A 19,991-nucleotide genomic window follows, 5' to 3' on the forward strand; every position below is an offset into this window, starting at 1 on the left:
AGATTTCAGGCTGCAGAAATCGGCGCTGTCATGTTTCAATTCGAAGTGTGAACTCTGGCAAATTAACTCATGCCAATTCATTTCTTTTTGCTGATTGCCTCAGTCACGGTTAGAGTTAGAGCACATCCCCCGTCGGTACCATCAGACTTGATCGGCGAGGCAAGCCAACATTAAACGCAAACAAGATTTCAAGGAACTTCTATAATCAACATTAAATCGGTCAATCTATTGAGAAACAGACTTCGAATATAAGACTTGCTCGCGTCAATCTATTAAGAAACCGACTTAAAATATAGGACTTGCTCGCGAAACGGACACATTTTGTTCGTGTGGCATGAAACGGATAAGAAATATCACAGACAATAAAATTGTTAATGGAGTCACTAGAGTAAACGCAGTCGAAATTTCCGAGGTATTGCCAGGAAGAGGAGGCATAACCCTACTCGCTAAAATGACGACTCAACAGAACACACCAAGGCGATTGAGCCACAGGATCAATATATATGCACCCAGCATAGTCGCATTTGCACGATGGAAAACTGGTTAACTGGGTAGGAGGTACGCAGAGATTCGTACCAAATAGAAATAGTATAGTGGCCTACATAGGGTTGCATTCAAAACAAAAACACAGGACAACACCGTTATGCATCATTTTTTACGGTCGATTTCCAGAGTTTCAGCCACTCCACATCGTATACGTCGACTATAGGTTCATACTACATGTTTTTCGAAAGTATTTACACAATTATGGTAGACGCTTCAAGAAAAAACAATTTTTAAAGGCATTTGTTTAAAACATCGTTTGCTTTAAATGCAACCCTAATAGCACCAGAGTAAGTCTGAGCAAACGCACGCTTGTGTAAGTGGAACGACTACAAAAACATGATTGGGTTTTGCAATATAAATGGCATCCGGGTTGCATCAACAATTCAGGAAGGCGCAATAACACTGGCTGGTACATGGGTGGAAAAGCACAAAGTTGCAAACCCGCATGAGACTCGCCTAATTACCGAGCAACAGCGACGTCAACGATGCGGGATTTATATTGGGGTAATTAGATCATAAATTTTGGTTTCGGTTGAAAGCTGTAGAAACTATACGCGTCAAGAATAAATGTGAAACAGGGACAGCACATCGATTTCATCAACAAATTCCGGTATGCAAAAAGTAAAATCCGATGATCACGGAAGCTTTAATCGTATCCTCAAATGTAGTAAGTAGGGCTGAGCAAAATCGAGCATCTAGGACTTTGATTCAAGGTGATTCGATCTCGAATCGAGGATCGTTTATGTCATAATAGTAATCATAACCTGGTTGGATTCTAGAAAGTTCAAAAATGTATCTCTTCAGCGGTCACAAGGAAATGAATGCTATGTACACGTAATCAAAGTAGTTTTTTCTCGTCAATGAGGATTTCACGAAACTTAGTGACAATGCTGCGGTTCGCAGAAATGACCTTTTCTCGAGCATATCAGCCCTGTACTACAATGGGCTGTACGTTATAGTCACTGCGATACGACCAACGCATACTTCATGGCTCCCAGGGTGAGAAGAAAGTATTAAAACTGTACTTTAACGTTTATAAAATATGCTTTGATGGCATAGATTTTCGTTACTCGAAAAAAGTGAATCTCGCTACTAGAACCGAATCATTACATTTGATTCTCGATTCGGATTAATCAGAGTATTGGAGTTCTAATCCGCGTAAGCGGTGTCTTACATAAAAAGCCTAGAAGTGAGCCGTGCTACAAGTCTGTAAATACGGAATCAAAAATAACATGACTGTCGGCATGGTGTGAAATGGCCAATGTAGTCGAAACACCATGAATATCAAACAAACAAACAGAATGATGGAATCGTTGTGCCCAGCCCTTCTGGTAAGCACGGGGTGGTTTTAGATAAACTCCCGCAGTATGCGCGACCGGGGAACTTATGCAGTTATTTCAACTCAATAGATTAGAAGTCAAAAGGTACGAATACAACTTGTTCATCTCCTACGGACCGTGATATATATATAAGAAGATAATCGGTAAATTTTTATCAGTGGCATAGTTCAAGAAGACTAATAAGGTCTGCTTTTCAGGTAATAGATAGAGAAATAGGAAAATCTCATTTTTTCGGTACAATTACTCTTGACAAATTAGATACAAAAAGAAACTAGTTACTATAAACCAGAGGTGGTCAATAACGACGTGATTCCACTTGTTCAGAGTACTCAAACAGGTCTTGACTTCTTGCACTACTCAAGTAGTTTAAATTCTATATTACTTTCACTTCTACTAGGCAAAGTAGGCCCGGAATACGTACTTAGAAATCTCTACTCCTATTTGTGAGAGATTAGAAATTTACTGCGTTACTTCAACTTTTACTCGATTACCGACGATGACTATTTGACCACCCCTGCTACAAATCAGGTCGACTTGAAGTAGAGAAAGTAAGATTCATCATCAGCTACACACAGATCAACAAGCAGTACGCACTTAGCATTTTCAACTTTCCGGATGACACAGACCAAGATAAGGTACGAAACACTAAATATATATTGGACCCTCGCTGTTTTGAAGGATTTCATCCACAAGACGTGACGCAGTTCCGAGGACGGCACTACGAAAATAGTTCAGTGACGTCAATTCTCCGGCACTTCGTCTAGAAGTCGCTCACTACGAGGTCGTGCAGCGTACTTCATCGTTACAATCTTGAACAAGTTTATGAACGGAGCTTCAACTAACATCGACAGAGCATACGCGAATCCGTGCGCCATCGTTAAGATACCTGGATCGAGAACATTACAGCTAATTTCACTTATTGACAACACAAACAGAAAATGGCGCACATACCGATATAGAAAAACGCAAATTGAGTGGTGGAATAATGAATATCCACTTCCTGACTGTCGAACCAAGTGGAAATCACCATCGGATGCACGAGATACACGCAAAATGTAAGCCTGCTCAACGGCACAAGAGCTTTCCAGCTTAAAAACGCATTTACGGGACCTGCAATAGAGAGAGATAGAGAGAGAGAGAGATGATATGATATTCTTTCTCGCCTGCACCATCGAGATGCTTTGGCGACGGAGTTGCGATACGGCCCCATGAGGTCATCTAGTCTGCGCCCCCGGTTTTTTTTCTCCTCCATGCTATCCGTGATTGCTGAGCGCCTAGCAGGATAGCTGCGGATACCATTTTTCGAGTCTTTGGTATGACCCGGCCGGGGACCGAACCCACGACCTACCGCTCGAGAAGCCGGACGCATAACCATTACACTATCTCGCTCGGATAGACGGCAAGTATAATCTTTCCCTTTCCCACTAAGTCAACACTCACCTCCATAGCCAGTCGCGCACGCTATGACAACCCAAGCAAGGCCGCAAGCCCAAATTGGTCTGCACATTGCGTCGTAGAATGCCGCCAGGGAGTCGGCCATGGGTGTTACTGTGTTCACATACTTCCACGTACCATATAACACAGAAAGATTCACAGCAGCTGCTACTGCCCAGCCAAAAGCGGCGAATATCTGCAATTTAAGTTCTGGGTATCAAACAACGTCCGTAATCATACAGTTCATTGCAGCACCTTGGACATTTTAATGCGGCGTTTCGTGACAGCCAGTGCATATCCAGTCATCATGCCGATGATATAAACTCCTATGCGACACCATGGTTTCGCGTACGTATCGCTCCAAAATTGATCGGATTGTGTCATCGCAGGCGCTTCTCCTAAACCTGTCGCGAGTTCCATGCCGGATGGAGTAGGTTGGCTCATAGTTCTACTTGACAAATATCACAATATCGATCATTTCATAAGACAATCATCACAAGCAGCATCGAAGGACTTACCCTAAAAGAAGTGCCGTGAGGACGGGCAACGGTTGAAGTTTATAATGCGACGATATCACGCCAGTGACCAGCATACTGCTGAACAGCCCAAAAAGAAGAATGGACATTCCCAGCGTTCTGCTTCTGCAACAGGATTAGTCGGACATAGGCCATTGTTCGTAGCACAAGCTTGCGATAGCCTTGTTCCGGATTTAGAGCTTTGACAGAGCAAATAACGCAAGACTCAGAGGTGATCAAAATAGTTAATATGGTAGAGGTCATCCTGCAAATACATACTCTATGAGAATTACTGATTTCAATACATATCAGAACTACCACAAGTAGAAGTAGAACACAAAAAGGGTAAAAATAACTCAAAAGAGTGGGTAACGATGGAAATTGAAATGAGGTGTGGGAGACTTTTTCCAACAAGAAAAAAATTATTGCAAGATTAATTGATCGCAACCGACATAACACAACTTATGACACCCTCAAATAAGGGCGATTGCCGAATTATATTACGACAGCGTCCTAGTGTCCTACTGAGGTTACCTTCCCCGGTTATGACTGCAATTACACACGCGAAAATGACCTAGATCTATCTCAGGACTACTTTATATTTCATAAAATAGAAAATCTAAAAGCACTTTGGGTTCAAAAATTGGTGATGTCTGACAACAAAAACTTATTAGAGTATTGTAAAACGTTAGAGATGAGTACATCACTACTCGCCCCTATATGTAAACAAGGCTTCAAAGAGTAGCATTTTGAAAACTGTAGATTGGATTCCTGCCTTACATAGACCCTGTATGTTACAAGTGAAATTGATCATGGTGAAAGACACTGCACCGTACCTTTTTAAAGCCAGCAATGATATAGGCGACAAAACAAAAAACTGCATGTCATTCGCTAAATACCATCCAAGAGCCATGCACTGCAAAAAAAACAAGTTCGTTATCGACACGATTATTGCATCACACGACAAACAATCCCAACCTCATTCAACAACGATGCGGGATGGAGGTTGTTGATGTAGAGTAAATTCGTCCACCAGTATTTCTGGCAATTGTCGCAGCTCCCATGGAATGTGGCCGGCCAATCAGGCCCGTCTCCTACCTTGCTGTAAAATCCGACCAGAAACAAAATGACAAAGGCGTAGGCGGGTGTGAGTCTGAAAGATGAAGAACCTGTTACTTGAGTCGCATATTTCACAATTTGACTGCGAAGGAGTAAAGAGATGCGATTGACTGCAATCTCGTAGCTAAAAATTGGCACCATTGACTGAATTCGGCAGATGGATTTATCTCAGCAGTAGACCCAAATAGACAACTAAATATGCAGGCTGGCCAGACTACATGGAAGATGAGCGGATTTGATATTTTCAAATCCAAATATTGTACCTGTATAAGATTCGAGTAGATCTAGAATTCATTTCGTATCATGTCCAAATCCAAGTCCATATCCGTTGATTACCAAAGTCTCATATAAATTACAAGGAATTAGAAATTCTATGTCCAAGTACAAATTCAGATTGAGCCTTAAAAAATTTTCAAGATATGTTTGAATAATATATTCATTTGTCACCTATCGCTTACGAGTCGGCTCTCATTAGGGAGAGGGGATAACAAGCTTATTTAGAAATATTACAACTATAATTACACTCCATCGTTTAAGTTTGCGCTCTCTAGCCTCAATATCTCCGAATGGTTGTAAAATACTTGGCTCGAGTGGAGTTGGATAAATATCTCAATTCACTTGACCACAAATCAACTGGATCTTCATTTTAACTTCATTCGGCAAACCCACCTTAGATATCTTTGAAGATACATCACCGGAACACGGCCAGGGGTCAACCGGCTTGAATCCTTCAAGGACAGATACGCAACTAGCAAGCCGCTTATAAAGAAAAACGAATCGACTGAAAAATATGCATTGGTAATCGCCTGGCACGAGATGTGATTTTTCATGTAATCGTACATGTCTTGACTGTTATCTGTGTGGGATAAATTGTAGTTAGCTAATGCTCGCAAGCACATAGTCGAAAGCCACCGTGCACTAACCTGAACGTATCAAAATGAAAAGAAACGTGTGACCGAGAACAACCCAACACATGCTGAAGAACCGGAGTCCGTGCAAGCAGTCAATTGTAGCCGTGGTTTTTGTTATGTCAAACAGCGTCTTTGTGTTACGGATGATTGAAAAGGAAAGTATCGCTTGCTTCCAGCCTAGGAATTCAACATTCTCTTCGTTATAACCGGCAATATTTTGCGTAACAACGGCAATATATTGCAATAAAAATTGCGTTTTCATACAGAACAGGGATATAAAATATGCAGATCAGTCTGGTCGAATACATCGTCGGGCGGCTGTTTCCAAATCAAATTCAATACTTTTTAAGATGTACTCTTTTAGAGGAGATGTGGTGTGGTCAACAAAGTGTTAAAGTAGTTTGACAGTTAAAATCGAAGTTGGAATCGAAAAAATATGTCTGAATCGAATTCCCTTTGCTTTTTAACAGGTGAGATTGAAATTTGGATAAGGTAATAGTTTCCAAGATAATTGTGGCCCTTAATAGGCAGGAGTTTGATTATAAAATAAAATGTCGCATAATCTGATGCTGTGTCTGTGTGTCATATAGCAAACTCACTTGGCATGAACGATAAAAATTTCTACTTTAGCTATTGTTGTCAAGATGACATGGAGACGAGTGGAGTGAACCATTAATTTACAGATTAATCTTACTGATGGCAACACAGATGGCTTGAGGGTACGCCGTCACAATTCGGATCAAGATAATTGTAAGGATATAATGCACAAGATTGAATCGGCATGCTATCAGTCGACATCAATCATTATTAATATACAAAGTACACAGTACTGTAACGCCTTATCAAATCTCAATGATTGTGATTGCTATCTAGCTAGAGTGAATCTACGCTGCCCCAGAGGACCATTTTAAAGAACTGCCCACATGATTTATGGAAAGCTACTTACAAGCAATTTCACTTGAATCAAATCGTGGGAATTGAGTGATCTCCACAGTATCGTCAATTGGACTTTCCCTGGTCAGGCTTTTGTTCATGTGCTCGCTGTAGACTTCCAAAGATGTCCCAGCAATTACCAAAATGACAAGCATAGAAAGAAGAACTCTGAAAACAGATCAAGGCTATGTCATGACTTGATTTCCTACGGCTAAAGTACAGCATTATGACCTAATTGGTTTCCACAGATTCAGCAACATTCATGCGATCACGGCAGGATGAAAAAGCTTGAGTGAAGGCATCCATGCCCATAATGAAAAATGTGAAATGAAAACTTACAGAAATAGGATGTCAGTAGGTCGCCACTGTGTAGGTTGAACTGGGCAGTCTACAACAACTGTTGCATTGGCGGCGAAGATCTTCAGCAACGCAGTAGCTTCATAGATATCTTCTTCTGAGCAAGTGTCAGGCAAGCAAACCGCAAGAGTAATGCCTATGGCGGTATCTGTCTAAAACACGTAGTTATTACCTAATTTAATATCAGTCAAATCAACTATACACTATGAAGAACTCACAATGGGATTTTTCTTCCCCACCACGACTGAACACCATTTTCCATGAAATTCAGTTAATTGTATGCTACAACACTGAAAATATCTTCCATTCCATTTGTAGTTCCCTTTCATCAGCCCACTTTCCAATTTGCCAGTGGCGTCAAGAGCTTTGAAGAGTAACAGTTCGACTTATTGAAAGTGATGCACATTTTCGGCTAATCTAGTTGCTAGAAAAATCAACGTTTCCAGTGATTTCAATTATGAATATGTGAAACTAGAACGTAGAATATTAATGTGGCAAGCAAACCCAAAGTTGAGGGCATTATACAAACTGCAATCTCATACAATGAACCTGGAAATATTTTTTGTCATAGTAACATGGTCATATTCAAGCACAACCAAAATACTAGGCACGATACATCCCACTGGCAAAGAGATTGAATCATTTTCAAGTAGGGGCCTATAGGCTATAATAAACACATTGAGGTTTGGGGAAAGCAAATTGGATTTCTATTTCAGAGACCCAATCAAAAAACTGACCATAGCCACCATAGAGACATTCATTTCAGATGCCTGTCCTGTGCAATATCTCGCTTGTTAGATTATGCAATGATCGTAGTTTTTAAAACAACCTCGATAGCAATACGCTTTATATAAGGGTACTTAATCTAATTTTAATTCACCCAACATTTTTATTTCACCTACCGTATTCCTAATAAATTGACCAGGCCATATAAGACTTGAGTCAATATAGAATGAATATGCCTGGCTGAATTAACACAAAAGAGTTCCTGGGCCAGCTATATTATATGGCAGGTAACATAGAATGGGTCCATCTATTTTGTACATGTCTCAGCGAGGACGGCTTTGTCAATAGGTAAGTCAACGAATTAAACCTAGAAATAGGCGCTATCAAGTGATCAGAGGTAATACTAGACCCACATAACTTATTAGCAACAGAAAACTGATTACTATAATTTCTTGGAAGTATACTCCATGAGCAAATTTGCTAGCTATTAAAAATATTTCGGTTTCTTGCGATTCTAAGCGGATCACAAAACTCCAGCAAACCACAGTGGAAGCAAAGTTAGCAAACCAGGCCCATCGAGCAAAAAAACTGTAATTACTGGTTTTTTTACTGATAGCTAGGCCTACTTGATATATGTAAGGGATTAAAATCAGTTTCATTAGTCTTTGCGTCGCTGTAGAAATAGTTTATACAGGCTGCAGCAATTAAAGGAGAATGCATAGGCTATTTGTTGGGTGTCTTGTTGTAAAACTACTAATTAACTGAGCTGAACTTTGTTCGACATACCGCGAGTGCGTCTCAGCGGGAGTCGAAATCGGCGTCGCCTTGTAGTTTTAATAGTGATGACTGATTATTATTCAGTGATTAAAGATAGTTATTGTACAGTTGCCGATATAGCTGCAAATGCAGCAAGTAGACAAATCCACATCTAGAACTATATTTAGGCTTCACCTAAGTTAGAAAATATGAAGTAATAGGTAATACACAAAATAGTTCACGAGTGACGCTTACTATACAAACCTTGTAATGCATATGCCTTCTTTTGCACCAGGTCAGATCCCAAGTGTTCGAGTGAATCTCGACATTGACTTTGATTCTTTTCAGCCTGTGACCAGCTGATCATATGATCTAACAATGTTGCATTGTAAAAATTCTTCATTTCCTGTGCTATTGATTCTGGACTTTCATTTATTATCCACTGTGCATACGCCAAGCCTTTGCGAGCGGTCTTGGGCAAGAAATTGAAATCAATGATCCGTACCCGTGGTTGTCCTTGACCTTGGCAGTGAGATATAAAATACATCACACCAAATAGGACAGGAGCATTATGCCAATCCATGTCTATAGCCTAGTCCTAAATAAGTTGCTCCCTTGGAACAGATGTAAAACTGAACCCTGAAAACACATTCCACGAAAATATTTAGTTGAGTAAACGCAGGATTGGAAAGGCTTAGCTAGACATGAAAAAGGATTCATTTCATAATTTAGAAATATAGAGCAATAGCCTATTCATGCTCCACCAATGAAGGTAAATTCATCAATTATATGTTGCCAAATCTTAGTTTCACAGTGGTCAACTGATATTTTTGTCACTAATCCAAGCTCAAGTCTATGACTGCCATGCATCTTAGAATTTGGATGTAGAGAAATAGTCATGCTTCAAACAGTTTTACAGTGACAAAGTCTAACATCAATGTTGTGACGTATTTACATTAATACCCCATCAAAGTGGTTACCAACGACTAATTCTAATTTTTCGCCAGAGAGGAAGTTGAGACAACGTCACACGCTGCTTTCCGTTCAATTACTTAATTATTCTATGAAAGTAACAATTCTGTCAAGCGCAACTTATTGCCGAAAAGAAAACAACCACTGTTCCCATCCCAGCTTTTCCGGAATATGCTACTGTTTTGCATGATACTACATGAACTACTTACTAATGCGGTTTTATGACTACTTCCACTTGTACTAAACAGATTTCAGTTTTTCACATCTGGAATACTTACGTGGAAATCGCAATTTCTACTTGAGTAGAAATTTGCGACGATGCGTTTGCTTCAAACTCGAGTAACTATACGATGAATAAACTTTGACCAAACAAAGTTGATAAACGCCATTTGAAATAATTTCCAGACGTTACAAAACGTGAAATTGCCTTCACAAATATGCACTTCAGCGCAATGAGCCCCGCTTCATATCTCATCTCACTACGGTATTCGAATCGAACAAGCCAGCAGCTCCGCGCGCTGTCACGCACCAACCGCGCGTTGTATTTACTGCTGCAAGCTCAGTGGTTGTAAATTGCAAGGGCTAGCATGGATTTGGATTCGGAAATACAGATTTGGATTTGAGAATTTTGTCATGTGATTTTCCATTGATTACGAGATTTCGACTAGAATGTAGACTTCAGACCCCTTTCGATGTTTTTATCGCAAATAATTCCTACAGATTTCGACTTGAATGTAGACTGCGCCTGTGTACGATTGGTGAATGTATGACAAAATTGGTTCCCCAATGACTACTCCATGTCCTTTCACCTCCTCAATAACTTTTCATTCTAGCTAGAGCAATATTGGGTTTTTTGAAATGATAAAAACTTATCTGAACTTAACATCGAATACCAAACTCCAATCAGGCGCAGTATTAAGAGGGCTTCTGCATTTTCACAAGATATATGAATCTGTACTCCGATTTCCCAATTAGCTCAGACTTACAATAGAAATAAGTTTTGATGCGAGTGTTCAAATAGATATGACTAACTTACGTAAGTTTGTTCAATTTAGAGCGCAGTCGCTGTAGTTAGCCTTTGTTGTAAATCGCTATTGCAGTAAAATGTATGAACAATGTTCACTGAACATTCGCTACATATTTGGCTACTATCGAAGAAGCGCCGGGCTATGTTGTTTTGGGACAGGGAAGGAGTTCATTTCGGTGTATTGATATTTTCACCGTTTCAAGACAGCACCAAATTGCGATACAAGGTTGGGCGGAGTAGAAACGACTAGACATCAGTTTTTTCAATCGCATAACATTAATGGAATAAATCAAATCCTGCATAGTGAGTATAACTCCCTGAGCATAGACCACTTTCGAGCCATTTCTGTCAAATAGCCTATTGCTTCACGATGTCAACACAATCACAGTCTGTAACTTTGACTGAACAATACATATGATTCAATCAATTTATTGTTAACAATTTCATCATTTCAATACACGGCAAGACTGCGAAACAATGAAAGATAGGAAGCTGTCGAAACGACTTTGAGTAGTTTTCAAAATCAGACACGGCCACCTGGCCTAGGCGATCCATAAAGGAGGCAGGCACACTGAATGAAAAGTAGAAGATCATATAAATGGACATGCGACAAAAAGATGTGACCTGTGTCGGAAGGCGATGAGAGATGCATAATTTGTAAAGCATGGAATGCAGTGAGATGACTAGCGAGATATGTATATCATGGTGTTTGAAACCTGTCACTTTTGGCCTTTTGCAACAGCGATTTGGCCACTAAAAATATCTCACAAAAAACACGAATATAGCCTACATATTGATGATTGCAAACACTGGTTAAATATGTTGTGTTGTGTAGTCACAAATAGAAACACACACAAATAGGTAAATGTGAAAATGATAATATCCCTTTGGCCATAAACAAATATACACTATTTATACAGTTACATAGATACTAGGCAGGTTACAGCTAAATTTAATAGAAGGACAAGATTCCAGAAAATGTCAGAATTTAACGCGATTTCAAAAATTCATTGAATTATCTCTTGATCTTTTGCAAGGACCTGAGATATCTGTCCATTGACTGCGCAGCTTTGGTGAAGTAATCTTTCATGGATTTCGGTAGGAGTTTCTTGCTTCATCAGTAAAACTCGTCCAACATTCATGAACGGAATTTCGATCAACATAGACAAAGCATACGAAACTGCCACCGACAAAGTGAGAACACCTGCGAAAAATCACCAACTTAATCAACCCAATTCCTTTTTAAATATGTAACCTACCTAAGAAGAAGAAAGCAAATTGCATATCCGAATAGTGAATGTTGACTTCCATCGAACCAAACCATATCGCAATAATTAATGGGTGAACTAGGTATGTGCAGTATGTGAGACGGCTGAGTGGGACAAACACTCTCCACCCAAGAAGTCGATTAATGAAACCTGCAAGGAATAGTAAACAAGATAATTCAAATGAGGCGATCAGGAAGATTGCTAGAGGATGAACCAAAACGCAAGTTGGATACATATCAATACCTCCATGACCGGAGACGCAGGTCAGAACTAGCAATCCCAGCGTCACACCCCATGCTGGCCTGCATAGGGAATCATAAAGTGCAGCCACATGTACTTCCATGGGTGTGGTATTGTGGACGTACCAAAATAATCCATAAACGAGAGTCATGTTTACCAAAATCGTTGCAGCAAAAATAGACCCGAATATTGTCTGGTATGAGGATAAAAATACTGTCAAATATTATCTCTTTTGAGTCGCACGAATGATCAAATGCATACCTTTGAAAAGTTCAGTTTATGTCTGAAATTACGTAACACATATCCCGTAATCATGCCAATAAGGTAAACACCTATTCTGCACCACGGCTTAGCGTATGTATCACTCCAAAACGTACTGCCCGTCGGTACTGGCTGGAATTTCAGATTTGTGAATCCTGTTGCATTAGTTCCGTCATGTTTCAACCCACTGGAACAACAAAATACTCAAGTTATACGACTGCAATATCCAATTGTCTATAGCGCAGAAACTACTAACACAAAAATTGCATAACATCATCCCCAACAGTCGTCCAATTCAGTTACAAACAATGTGCAGTATCTATTCTAGAACTACGGGATGTGTATTGTGTACCTATCGCAGCACCCATTAGTAGCGTCAATGGGTCACTTATTCACTATGGGCGAGGTCGTGAAATGACTGGTTTGCGTGTTTCTACGATTTCGTTAGATCGGTATTGTAAAATAGGGAGACTGTGCACTGCACTGCACAGTGTGCCATCATATATTAGGGTGTTAAACATTATTTATATTGGTATAGTTGTGTTTATTTATAAATTTAACAGTTGATTAGCCTGCATAATGCATATTGCCTACATTCCAGAGTGCACTGGCGGCTAAACGGCCGAAACGTCAAGATCTGGAGCAGATTTGAGTGATATTACGTATCTTGCAAGAGTTTGCTGTTTCGTTCATGGTCCATTATAGTCTGAAAATGTCAGACCCAGATAGGTCTTCATGTGACACTCGATTTGATTACATGCATGTTATCGCCGTTCTTTGTAGTGGTTTTAGTCGTCAGAGCTTCTGGCAATGTTTACAACATCCAATTGCCTTCCTTTATTTTTGTTACGACGTAGTTTGATTAAATAATCGCTCATGCAATAGTATTTGGCCAATTTTGTATGTCCACACAGTTACCAGTAAGTTGGTGTACTAAAGGTGTATTAATTGTATACATAAGAAAAATCTCGTACTCTCGTACTCGAAATGGAAATGAATATGGCAGATGCAGAGATATGCTAACAAGAAATATAGCCATCATGTATTACAGAATACAAATATATGTGTAACTAACCTCAAGGCAGTTGCAATTGCCACCGGCGAGGGCTGTAGCTTGAAATGGTGAGAAAGAACTCCAGTAACAACCGTACTGGCAAATATGCCAAAAATCCATACAGCTAAACCAATTAGGGGTCTCCTGTAATTTTGCAAATTCATTATTGAAAGTCAAGATGCAGGTAGGCCTATATTTCAAACTTAACTCAACTTAACAAATCTAACTTACCACTTCACCAACAAGAGAGAAATTGGTGCCAGTAGAAAAAACTGCATATCGTTTGCCAGGTACCATCCCAGTGCATAGCACTGAAAAATTAATATTTCAGACTTCATAAAGGATCGAATCAAAATATGACATCACTGACCTCATCGAGCAATGCAGACGGGTATAAGTTGTTGATATATAGTACATTAGTCCACCAGTATTCTTTGCAAGAATTGTGCATCTTATCGTAAGCCTCTGGCCAACGAGGTCCATCTCCCACTTTACCAATAAAACCAGTGACACAAAGTATAAGGAACGCATAAGCAGGGGTAAGCCTGTAAATTATAAATTTAAGTAGTTCAAAGATTCTCGAGGATTTCATTCCAGATGTGAGCTGAAACACCGTCACAAAGGTCAAAATGTTTTGATCATAACTAATTTTATAAGACCTGATATATCTCTGCAGATATGCCATTGGAACCTTTTTCAGGATTAAAGGACTGGAGCTCTTCAATGAGAGATAGGCAACTAGAAGTCCGCTCAGGAAGAAAAAGGTATCCACGGAGTAATTTGCATTAGCGATAGCTTGGAGTGAAATAGCACTCACAAGATTCTCTCCAACATCAAGAATATTGTCTGTAACAAACACAATTTTTTCAGCAGCATATAGCACGACATATTCAGTTCACTTACCTACATAAACCAGTGAGGTAGCGTATGTGTGACCAAGTACAACCCATGCCATACTAAGAAATCTAATGCCATGCAAACAATCGATCGTATCTGGTGTACTGTCGGTGCAGAACAGTCTTCTGGAGTTTATTATAATAGAGAAAGCTTGAAGGATTTTTCTCCACTCTAAATATATGTTGAGAATTATTAGTGATACACTACTTCGTCAACAGGTTTCAAAATGCACATTAATTGCAGTTCCCAAGCAATAAGGATCGATTTCGAACCAAACCAAATGTATTTTGCAGAAATTCATTCAAAGGCCTGGCATTTATAGTTGTTCAAAATTGCACTTTTTGTGAGAAGTATAGTTTTATAGTGCAAAGATTTTAGAACATTAACAAACAAATAATAACATTAAAAATTACAAATTAAAAACAATATTAGCCTATAAGTCTAAAAATGAAATATATGTTAAGCTGACACAAGAAGAGAATGAGCAGATATACACCAGCCAAACTCGTTAAGGCTAAAACTTAGATTGAATCAAAACAGGGAGAGAGAGAGAGAGAGAGATATGATATTCTTTCTCGCCTGCACCATCGAGATGCTTTGGCGACGGAGTTGCGATACGGCCCCATGAGGTCATCTAGTCTGCGCCCCCGTTTTTTTTTTCTCCTCCATGCTATCCGTGATTGCTGAGCGCCTAGCAGGATAGCTGCGGATACCATTTTTCGAGTCTTTGGTATGACCCGGCCGGGGATCGAAGCCACGACCTACCGCTCGAGAAGCCGGACGCATAACCATTACACTATCTCGCTCTCGAAGAAGAAAACTACACGTACCGGTACACTGAAGCATTGTGATAATTGATGCAATGTAATTACAGAGCATAATCCTTACTTTTGGGGTTATGGAAGTTCCGAGTTGTGTTGTTTTCCTCGTTTGTGCTGTCAGAGTTGATAAAATCCACAAATGTCCCGATTACTAACAACGCAATCAATAAAAGCAAAACGATTCTAAACAGGAGCATTTAATGTTCAGTTTGAAAAATTGACAGAACAATAATTGCTAAGATATCCTTACACCGAAAATATATCGATCCCAGTCCAAACTGTAGGTTGTTCCGGACATTCTGTTTGAATTGTAATATTTACGTACGCAGATAGCGGGGATAGTGCAGAATCCAAATTTCTGGCTGAACAAGCTTCTGGCATGCATATTCCAATTGATAAACTGGCATCTGTGCTCAGCTAAAACAATGCATTAAACTGTTCACAAAGAGTAGGATCCAATTGAGCATGCGTTACAAACCTGTACATCTTCATCTGGGTTTCCTCCGATCCTGATGATGCACCATTTTGAATCAAAATGACTTGATTTCAAACCAGCACATTCACTATATCTTCCAGTCCACCGTATATTTCCTTTTAAAAGGCCACTCTCTAACTTTCCCATCGAATCTAAGACTTCATGCAAAAATACAGAATGAATTGGATGCTTGCAAATAATGATATAGGTAATGAATGCATGGTAAGTAAAAATGTCAACGGCGTCAAATATCATGGGTTCCCAATGCTTAAAAAGAATGCATGATATTACTAACCTTGTTCTGCCGATTTGTCTGCATTTATTAGATCTCTTGCAAGTGTTATAAATGACTCTTGGCAGGGGTCTAATCCATCTTTTTGTGTGTTTCTACTCCATGCAATCAATTCTGGGTATATCTGACTTTCAACACTTCCGATCATGGTACGATTTATATTAGCTGGAATTTTCATTTGATGGGAAATTTCTAGAGCAACCCTGGCGAATGGGTTTACATCCGTCATTGGAAACAGGCTGTGCACAAACTGCCAGTGTGCCATGGCAAACAGATAACTGGCGATTTGGCGAATCATTGTTACTGCTACCGTCATAAACGTGGATTATTTCTGGATTAATAACAATAGCAAGAATTTTAAATCCTGGTCACGTACTGCAAAAACTGCGTATAGTTTTACAACACAATCACGACATAAACAGAAATAACAAAAATAAAACATAGAAGTCCCAACAGGGATTTCCCCGACATTTATATCGGGGTTAGAGGTCACAACTCAAAATTCGGTTCAGTATCAGATTCAAGCCATTTGTGTACAGAACTTCAGAATAACGCGAAACAATAACTTCATATTGGTAATTTATTCGCTAAAAGCTTTTCCACTGACTCTCATCAGTAGCGAACGTCAGTGATAGGGTGAATGCTATTTGTGTAAATACTTTCGACAAAACATGTAATATGAGCCTACGGAGCAGCCGATATAAAATGGATCCGCGGGAGAGTTAGCGTAGTGGTTATGATAAGCGCCTGCTATCGATTCCTGGTCGGAGGTGTAGCTGGGCTCCTTTCCTCACCCGCGTAGGTGTTCTTACGGCGACAAAGCCCAGAACAAGACCTGATGAAACAACGCACTCACAAGGAATGGGTGCCAGTTTTAGAAACCGCATCTGGTCCTTCGGCAAATGCCTATCTGTTGTCTACTCGGCGGATGCCTATCTGTTCATTACATCGCATTATTGTGTCTTGTCCCATTTTCAGAGGTGTTCAGTAACGACGTACTTCTACTTTTTTGAAGTACTCAAGTAGTCTTCCTCTACTTCTGGTACTTACTCAAGTAGATGTGATTTTCGCTACTTCTACTTCGTAATATTTTGTGATCTACTTACTTACTTTTCGCTATTTTCAGTTTGTCAAGTAGAAGTAATTCAATCTTCTAATCACGAAGATAGCCTGAGGAATTTCGGAGCTGTTTTAATTGAGTATAATCAACATTTAATTTTCATAAAAGTTGAGTAACGCCCAGAATTTTCGTCGCGCTTCGCGCGCAGTGGATACGGTGGGACCAGGATGATTTCACTTCGCAAAAGTATCGATGAATATAATTTAGCTAGCGGGTTGGCGTGGTTCCGTTCACACAGGGATATCTTACTAGAGATCTAGATCAATCAATCAATCAATCAGGTTTATTAATATTTTCATCGTTTCAAAACATCACAAGACTGCGATACAATGAAAAGATAGGAAGGTGTCGAAACAACTTGGAGTAGCCATTAAGATCAGACACCCACCTTAGCCTAGGCGAAGTAAATAAGAGACATGCACACTGAATGAAAAGTAATGCAGAGAATATAAGACGCAAGCGACAAAATGAGGTGGCGTGTGGCGGTCTGGCGGAGGGCGAGGTCGATGTTAGGTCGTGGTCCGGTAATCCTGAAGACTGGCTAGTATTGATTTAGAAGAAATTGCTTGTATTTCGACTTAAATGCGGACATGCTCGACGACTGTCGGATAGCCGGCGAGATGCTGTTCCACAATTGGGGTCCGGCATATCCCTGCGTTCACACCACATTGTCGCCCTCGCCCATATGAAATAAATCATCACAGTATATATGGCTCATCATAAAGTTTGAAACTGATATACTGTTTCGCAATCTAGCATTTACATGTCATATCGTAATATAGCATGTCCATGGCGCGTCCTAACCTGGAAAAGTGGACTCTGACTTTTTTTGTTAGTTTTAGAGCTGTTTTAGCATACCACCTTTGAAACCTTATCTGGTCTAAAGGCATGAAAAACGTGTTCCGCTTTTAGAAGTAGTATTTCTGTTTCACTTTCAATTCCCAGTATCATATACTTTGAGATATGATTAATATCAGTTCTTTTGTCTGGATAAAATACATGCTGGAGTATATAAAAGCAAGTGTAGTAGTAAAGCCTTTAATTTCCGGAAATCGAGCTACACAATATGGCATTTTTACGGTTTACTAATCGCACAAAGTGTTTACACCGTATCCTATACAACGTCTCCGTATCGCTCTTCGACTAAACTACGGGCCTTGTAATATGGGGGATGGCGCCATATCATGATATTTTCTGAAACGTGCTGTTCGAGAAAACACAGGATTAGTATCGCATTTCCATATCAATACTATTATGTTCATCCCATGATGTGAGTAGTTATAGTATGATCGCTCGTGAGGTGGGTGGGGCTCTTATGGGTGCGGTCGCATGCGGCTGGAAAACCGGGGGTGGCATGCGGCTCTTATGTCTTATGGCAGCGGTGGCATGCGGCTATTGCGTCTTATGGGTGCGGTGGCAAGCGGCTCTTATGTCTTATGGCGGCGGTAGCAAGCGGCTGGGAAAGCGGGGGTGGCGAGCGGCTCTTATTTCTTATGGAGGGGGTGGCGAGCGGCTATTGCGTCTTATGGCGGGGGTGGCAAGCGGCTCTTATGTCTTACGACGGGGGTCGCAAGCGGCTGAGAAACCCGGGGTGACAAGCGGCTCTTATGTCTTATGGCGGGGGTGGCAAGCGGCTATTGTGTCTTGTGGTCGCACGGTAACCCTTTTCAGCATAGGGATCGGTCGCACGCGGCTTCGTTGTTGGCATGTCGTACTTTCGGGTATAGACATCTCTCGTGTGGTGGCTTATGACCGCGGCGGTGATTCGTACTTTCGGGTATAGACTGCGGGTGGTCGTACTTTCACCAAAAAGGGTGTGAAATAGTTTGCAAAATCTAGGAATTACTCGAATGGTAATGTTTTGGTAATTAGTTTGCCACAGAGCCGGCGTAGACGGCGATTCGAATATCAACAATAGCCGCGTTCACAAACTAACAGTGTTGGGATGACTCGAGTCATGACTTGACTCGAGTCAGACTCGAGTCACCTTTTTCGTATGACTTGACTTGACTCGAGTCACATAGCTAAAATGACTTGACTTGACTTGACTCGGCGTATCAGAAATGTTGATTGACTCGTGACTCGGAGCAAAATTAACGAGTCAATTTCAAGTCATCAAGTAATCGGTGTCGATAAAAGTCACTGTATCTTGCATATGTTCGTATTGTTCGCGAATCGCTGGTGTAACCCACGAGAGCGACCAATCATTCAATGATCGTGCGTTTCACTAAGCCTCCATTGCTCTATCACAAATAAATCGACCACAAACGAAGTGATCAAAACTTACAGCTTACGTGGTCGTAAACAAGTAGTGAAGTATCTTAATTGCAAAATGTATATTTCTGTTCTCTGTTTTGACCTTGACCAAACCTCTTGTTTTATTGAAATTTGTTATGTTCTTGATCTTGTTTGAACAATAACTCAATACGACGAGGTTGCAATATGAAATCAGTATATTATCAGTAGAATAACTTTAGGACAGGCGACACGATCCAGAGTACAGGTAAACGAAAGAGCCAGAGAACAGAACACAAAGGGTATAAATACAAGCACGACACACGAGGAAATAATGATTGGCGGTAATTACTAATCCTAGACAAATAACAGATAAACGATACCAACGTAAAATGCACGAACATAACAAAATTGAAGTCGATAGTTTATAATATACTCCTTAACCATAGACGCAGACTCGAATTGTATCATATCAATATGTATAAATGATATTACATCTTATCAACTCGTTTCTTTATTCTCTATGCTCTATTTTGGATGGTAACTATAAACTGAGGCTATGCAATTACAAATCCAGCTCAACAGTTCTTCGTATTATACACGCCTTCTTGAGTGTATATTTAACTATATATTCGTTCATCGGTTTGGAATCAATGACCACTCAATTTGTATTTCAAACAGCTAGCAAAATG

The 19,991-nt window shown here is 40.1% G+C and overlaps 1 protein-coding gene across 1 annotated transcript; it reads right to left on the reverse strand.

Annotated features, from left to right (window-relative positions):
* Positions 1-186: 186 nt before the first annotated feature.
* LOC145440151 (uncharacterized) lies at positions 187-16,321 on the reverse strand. The gene is made up of 26 exons (XM_080317734.1): positions 15,948-16,321; positions 15,656-15,810; positions 15,428-15,594; positions 15,245-15,360; positions 14,363-14,527; positions 14,119-14,305; positions 13,830-14,004; positions 13,691-13,770; positions 13,481-13,603; positions 12,406-12,592; positions 12,148-12,337; positions 11,896-12,054; positions 11,647-11,840; positions 8,902-9,229; positions 7,374-7,519; positions 7,138-7,307; positions 6,812-6,966; positions 5,878-6,042; positions 5,624-5,810; positions 4,814-4,988; positions 4,672-4,751; positions 3,839-3,961; positions 3,576-3,768; positions 3,327-3,516; positions 2,838-2,996; positions 187-2,772 (listed from the first exon to the last, which is right to left on the reverse strand). The coding sequence occupies exons 1-26, from the start codon at positions 16,258-16,260 to the stop codon at positions 2,627-2,629; spliced, it is 4,428 nt and encodes a 1,475-aa protein (XP_080173860.1). The 5' UTR covers positions 16,261-16,321; the 3' UTR covers positions 187-2,626.
* Positions 16,322-19,991: the final 3,670 nt, after the last annotated feature.

The sequence above is a fragment of the Botryllus schlosseri genome, chromosome 6 (assembly GCF_051294905.1).
Source record: "Botryllus schlosseri isolate E-star chromosome 6, Bs_hap1, whole genome shotgun sequence".
Taxonomy (NCBI): Eukaryota; Metazoa; Chordata; class Ascidiacea; order Stolidobranchia; family Styelidae; genus Botryllus; species Botryllus schlosseri.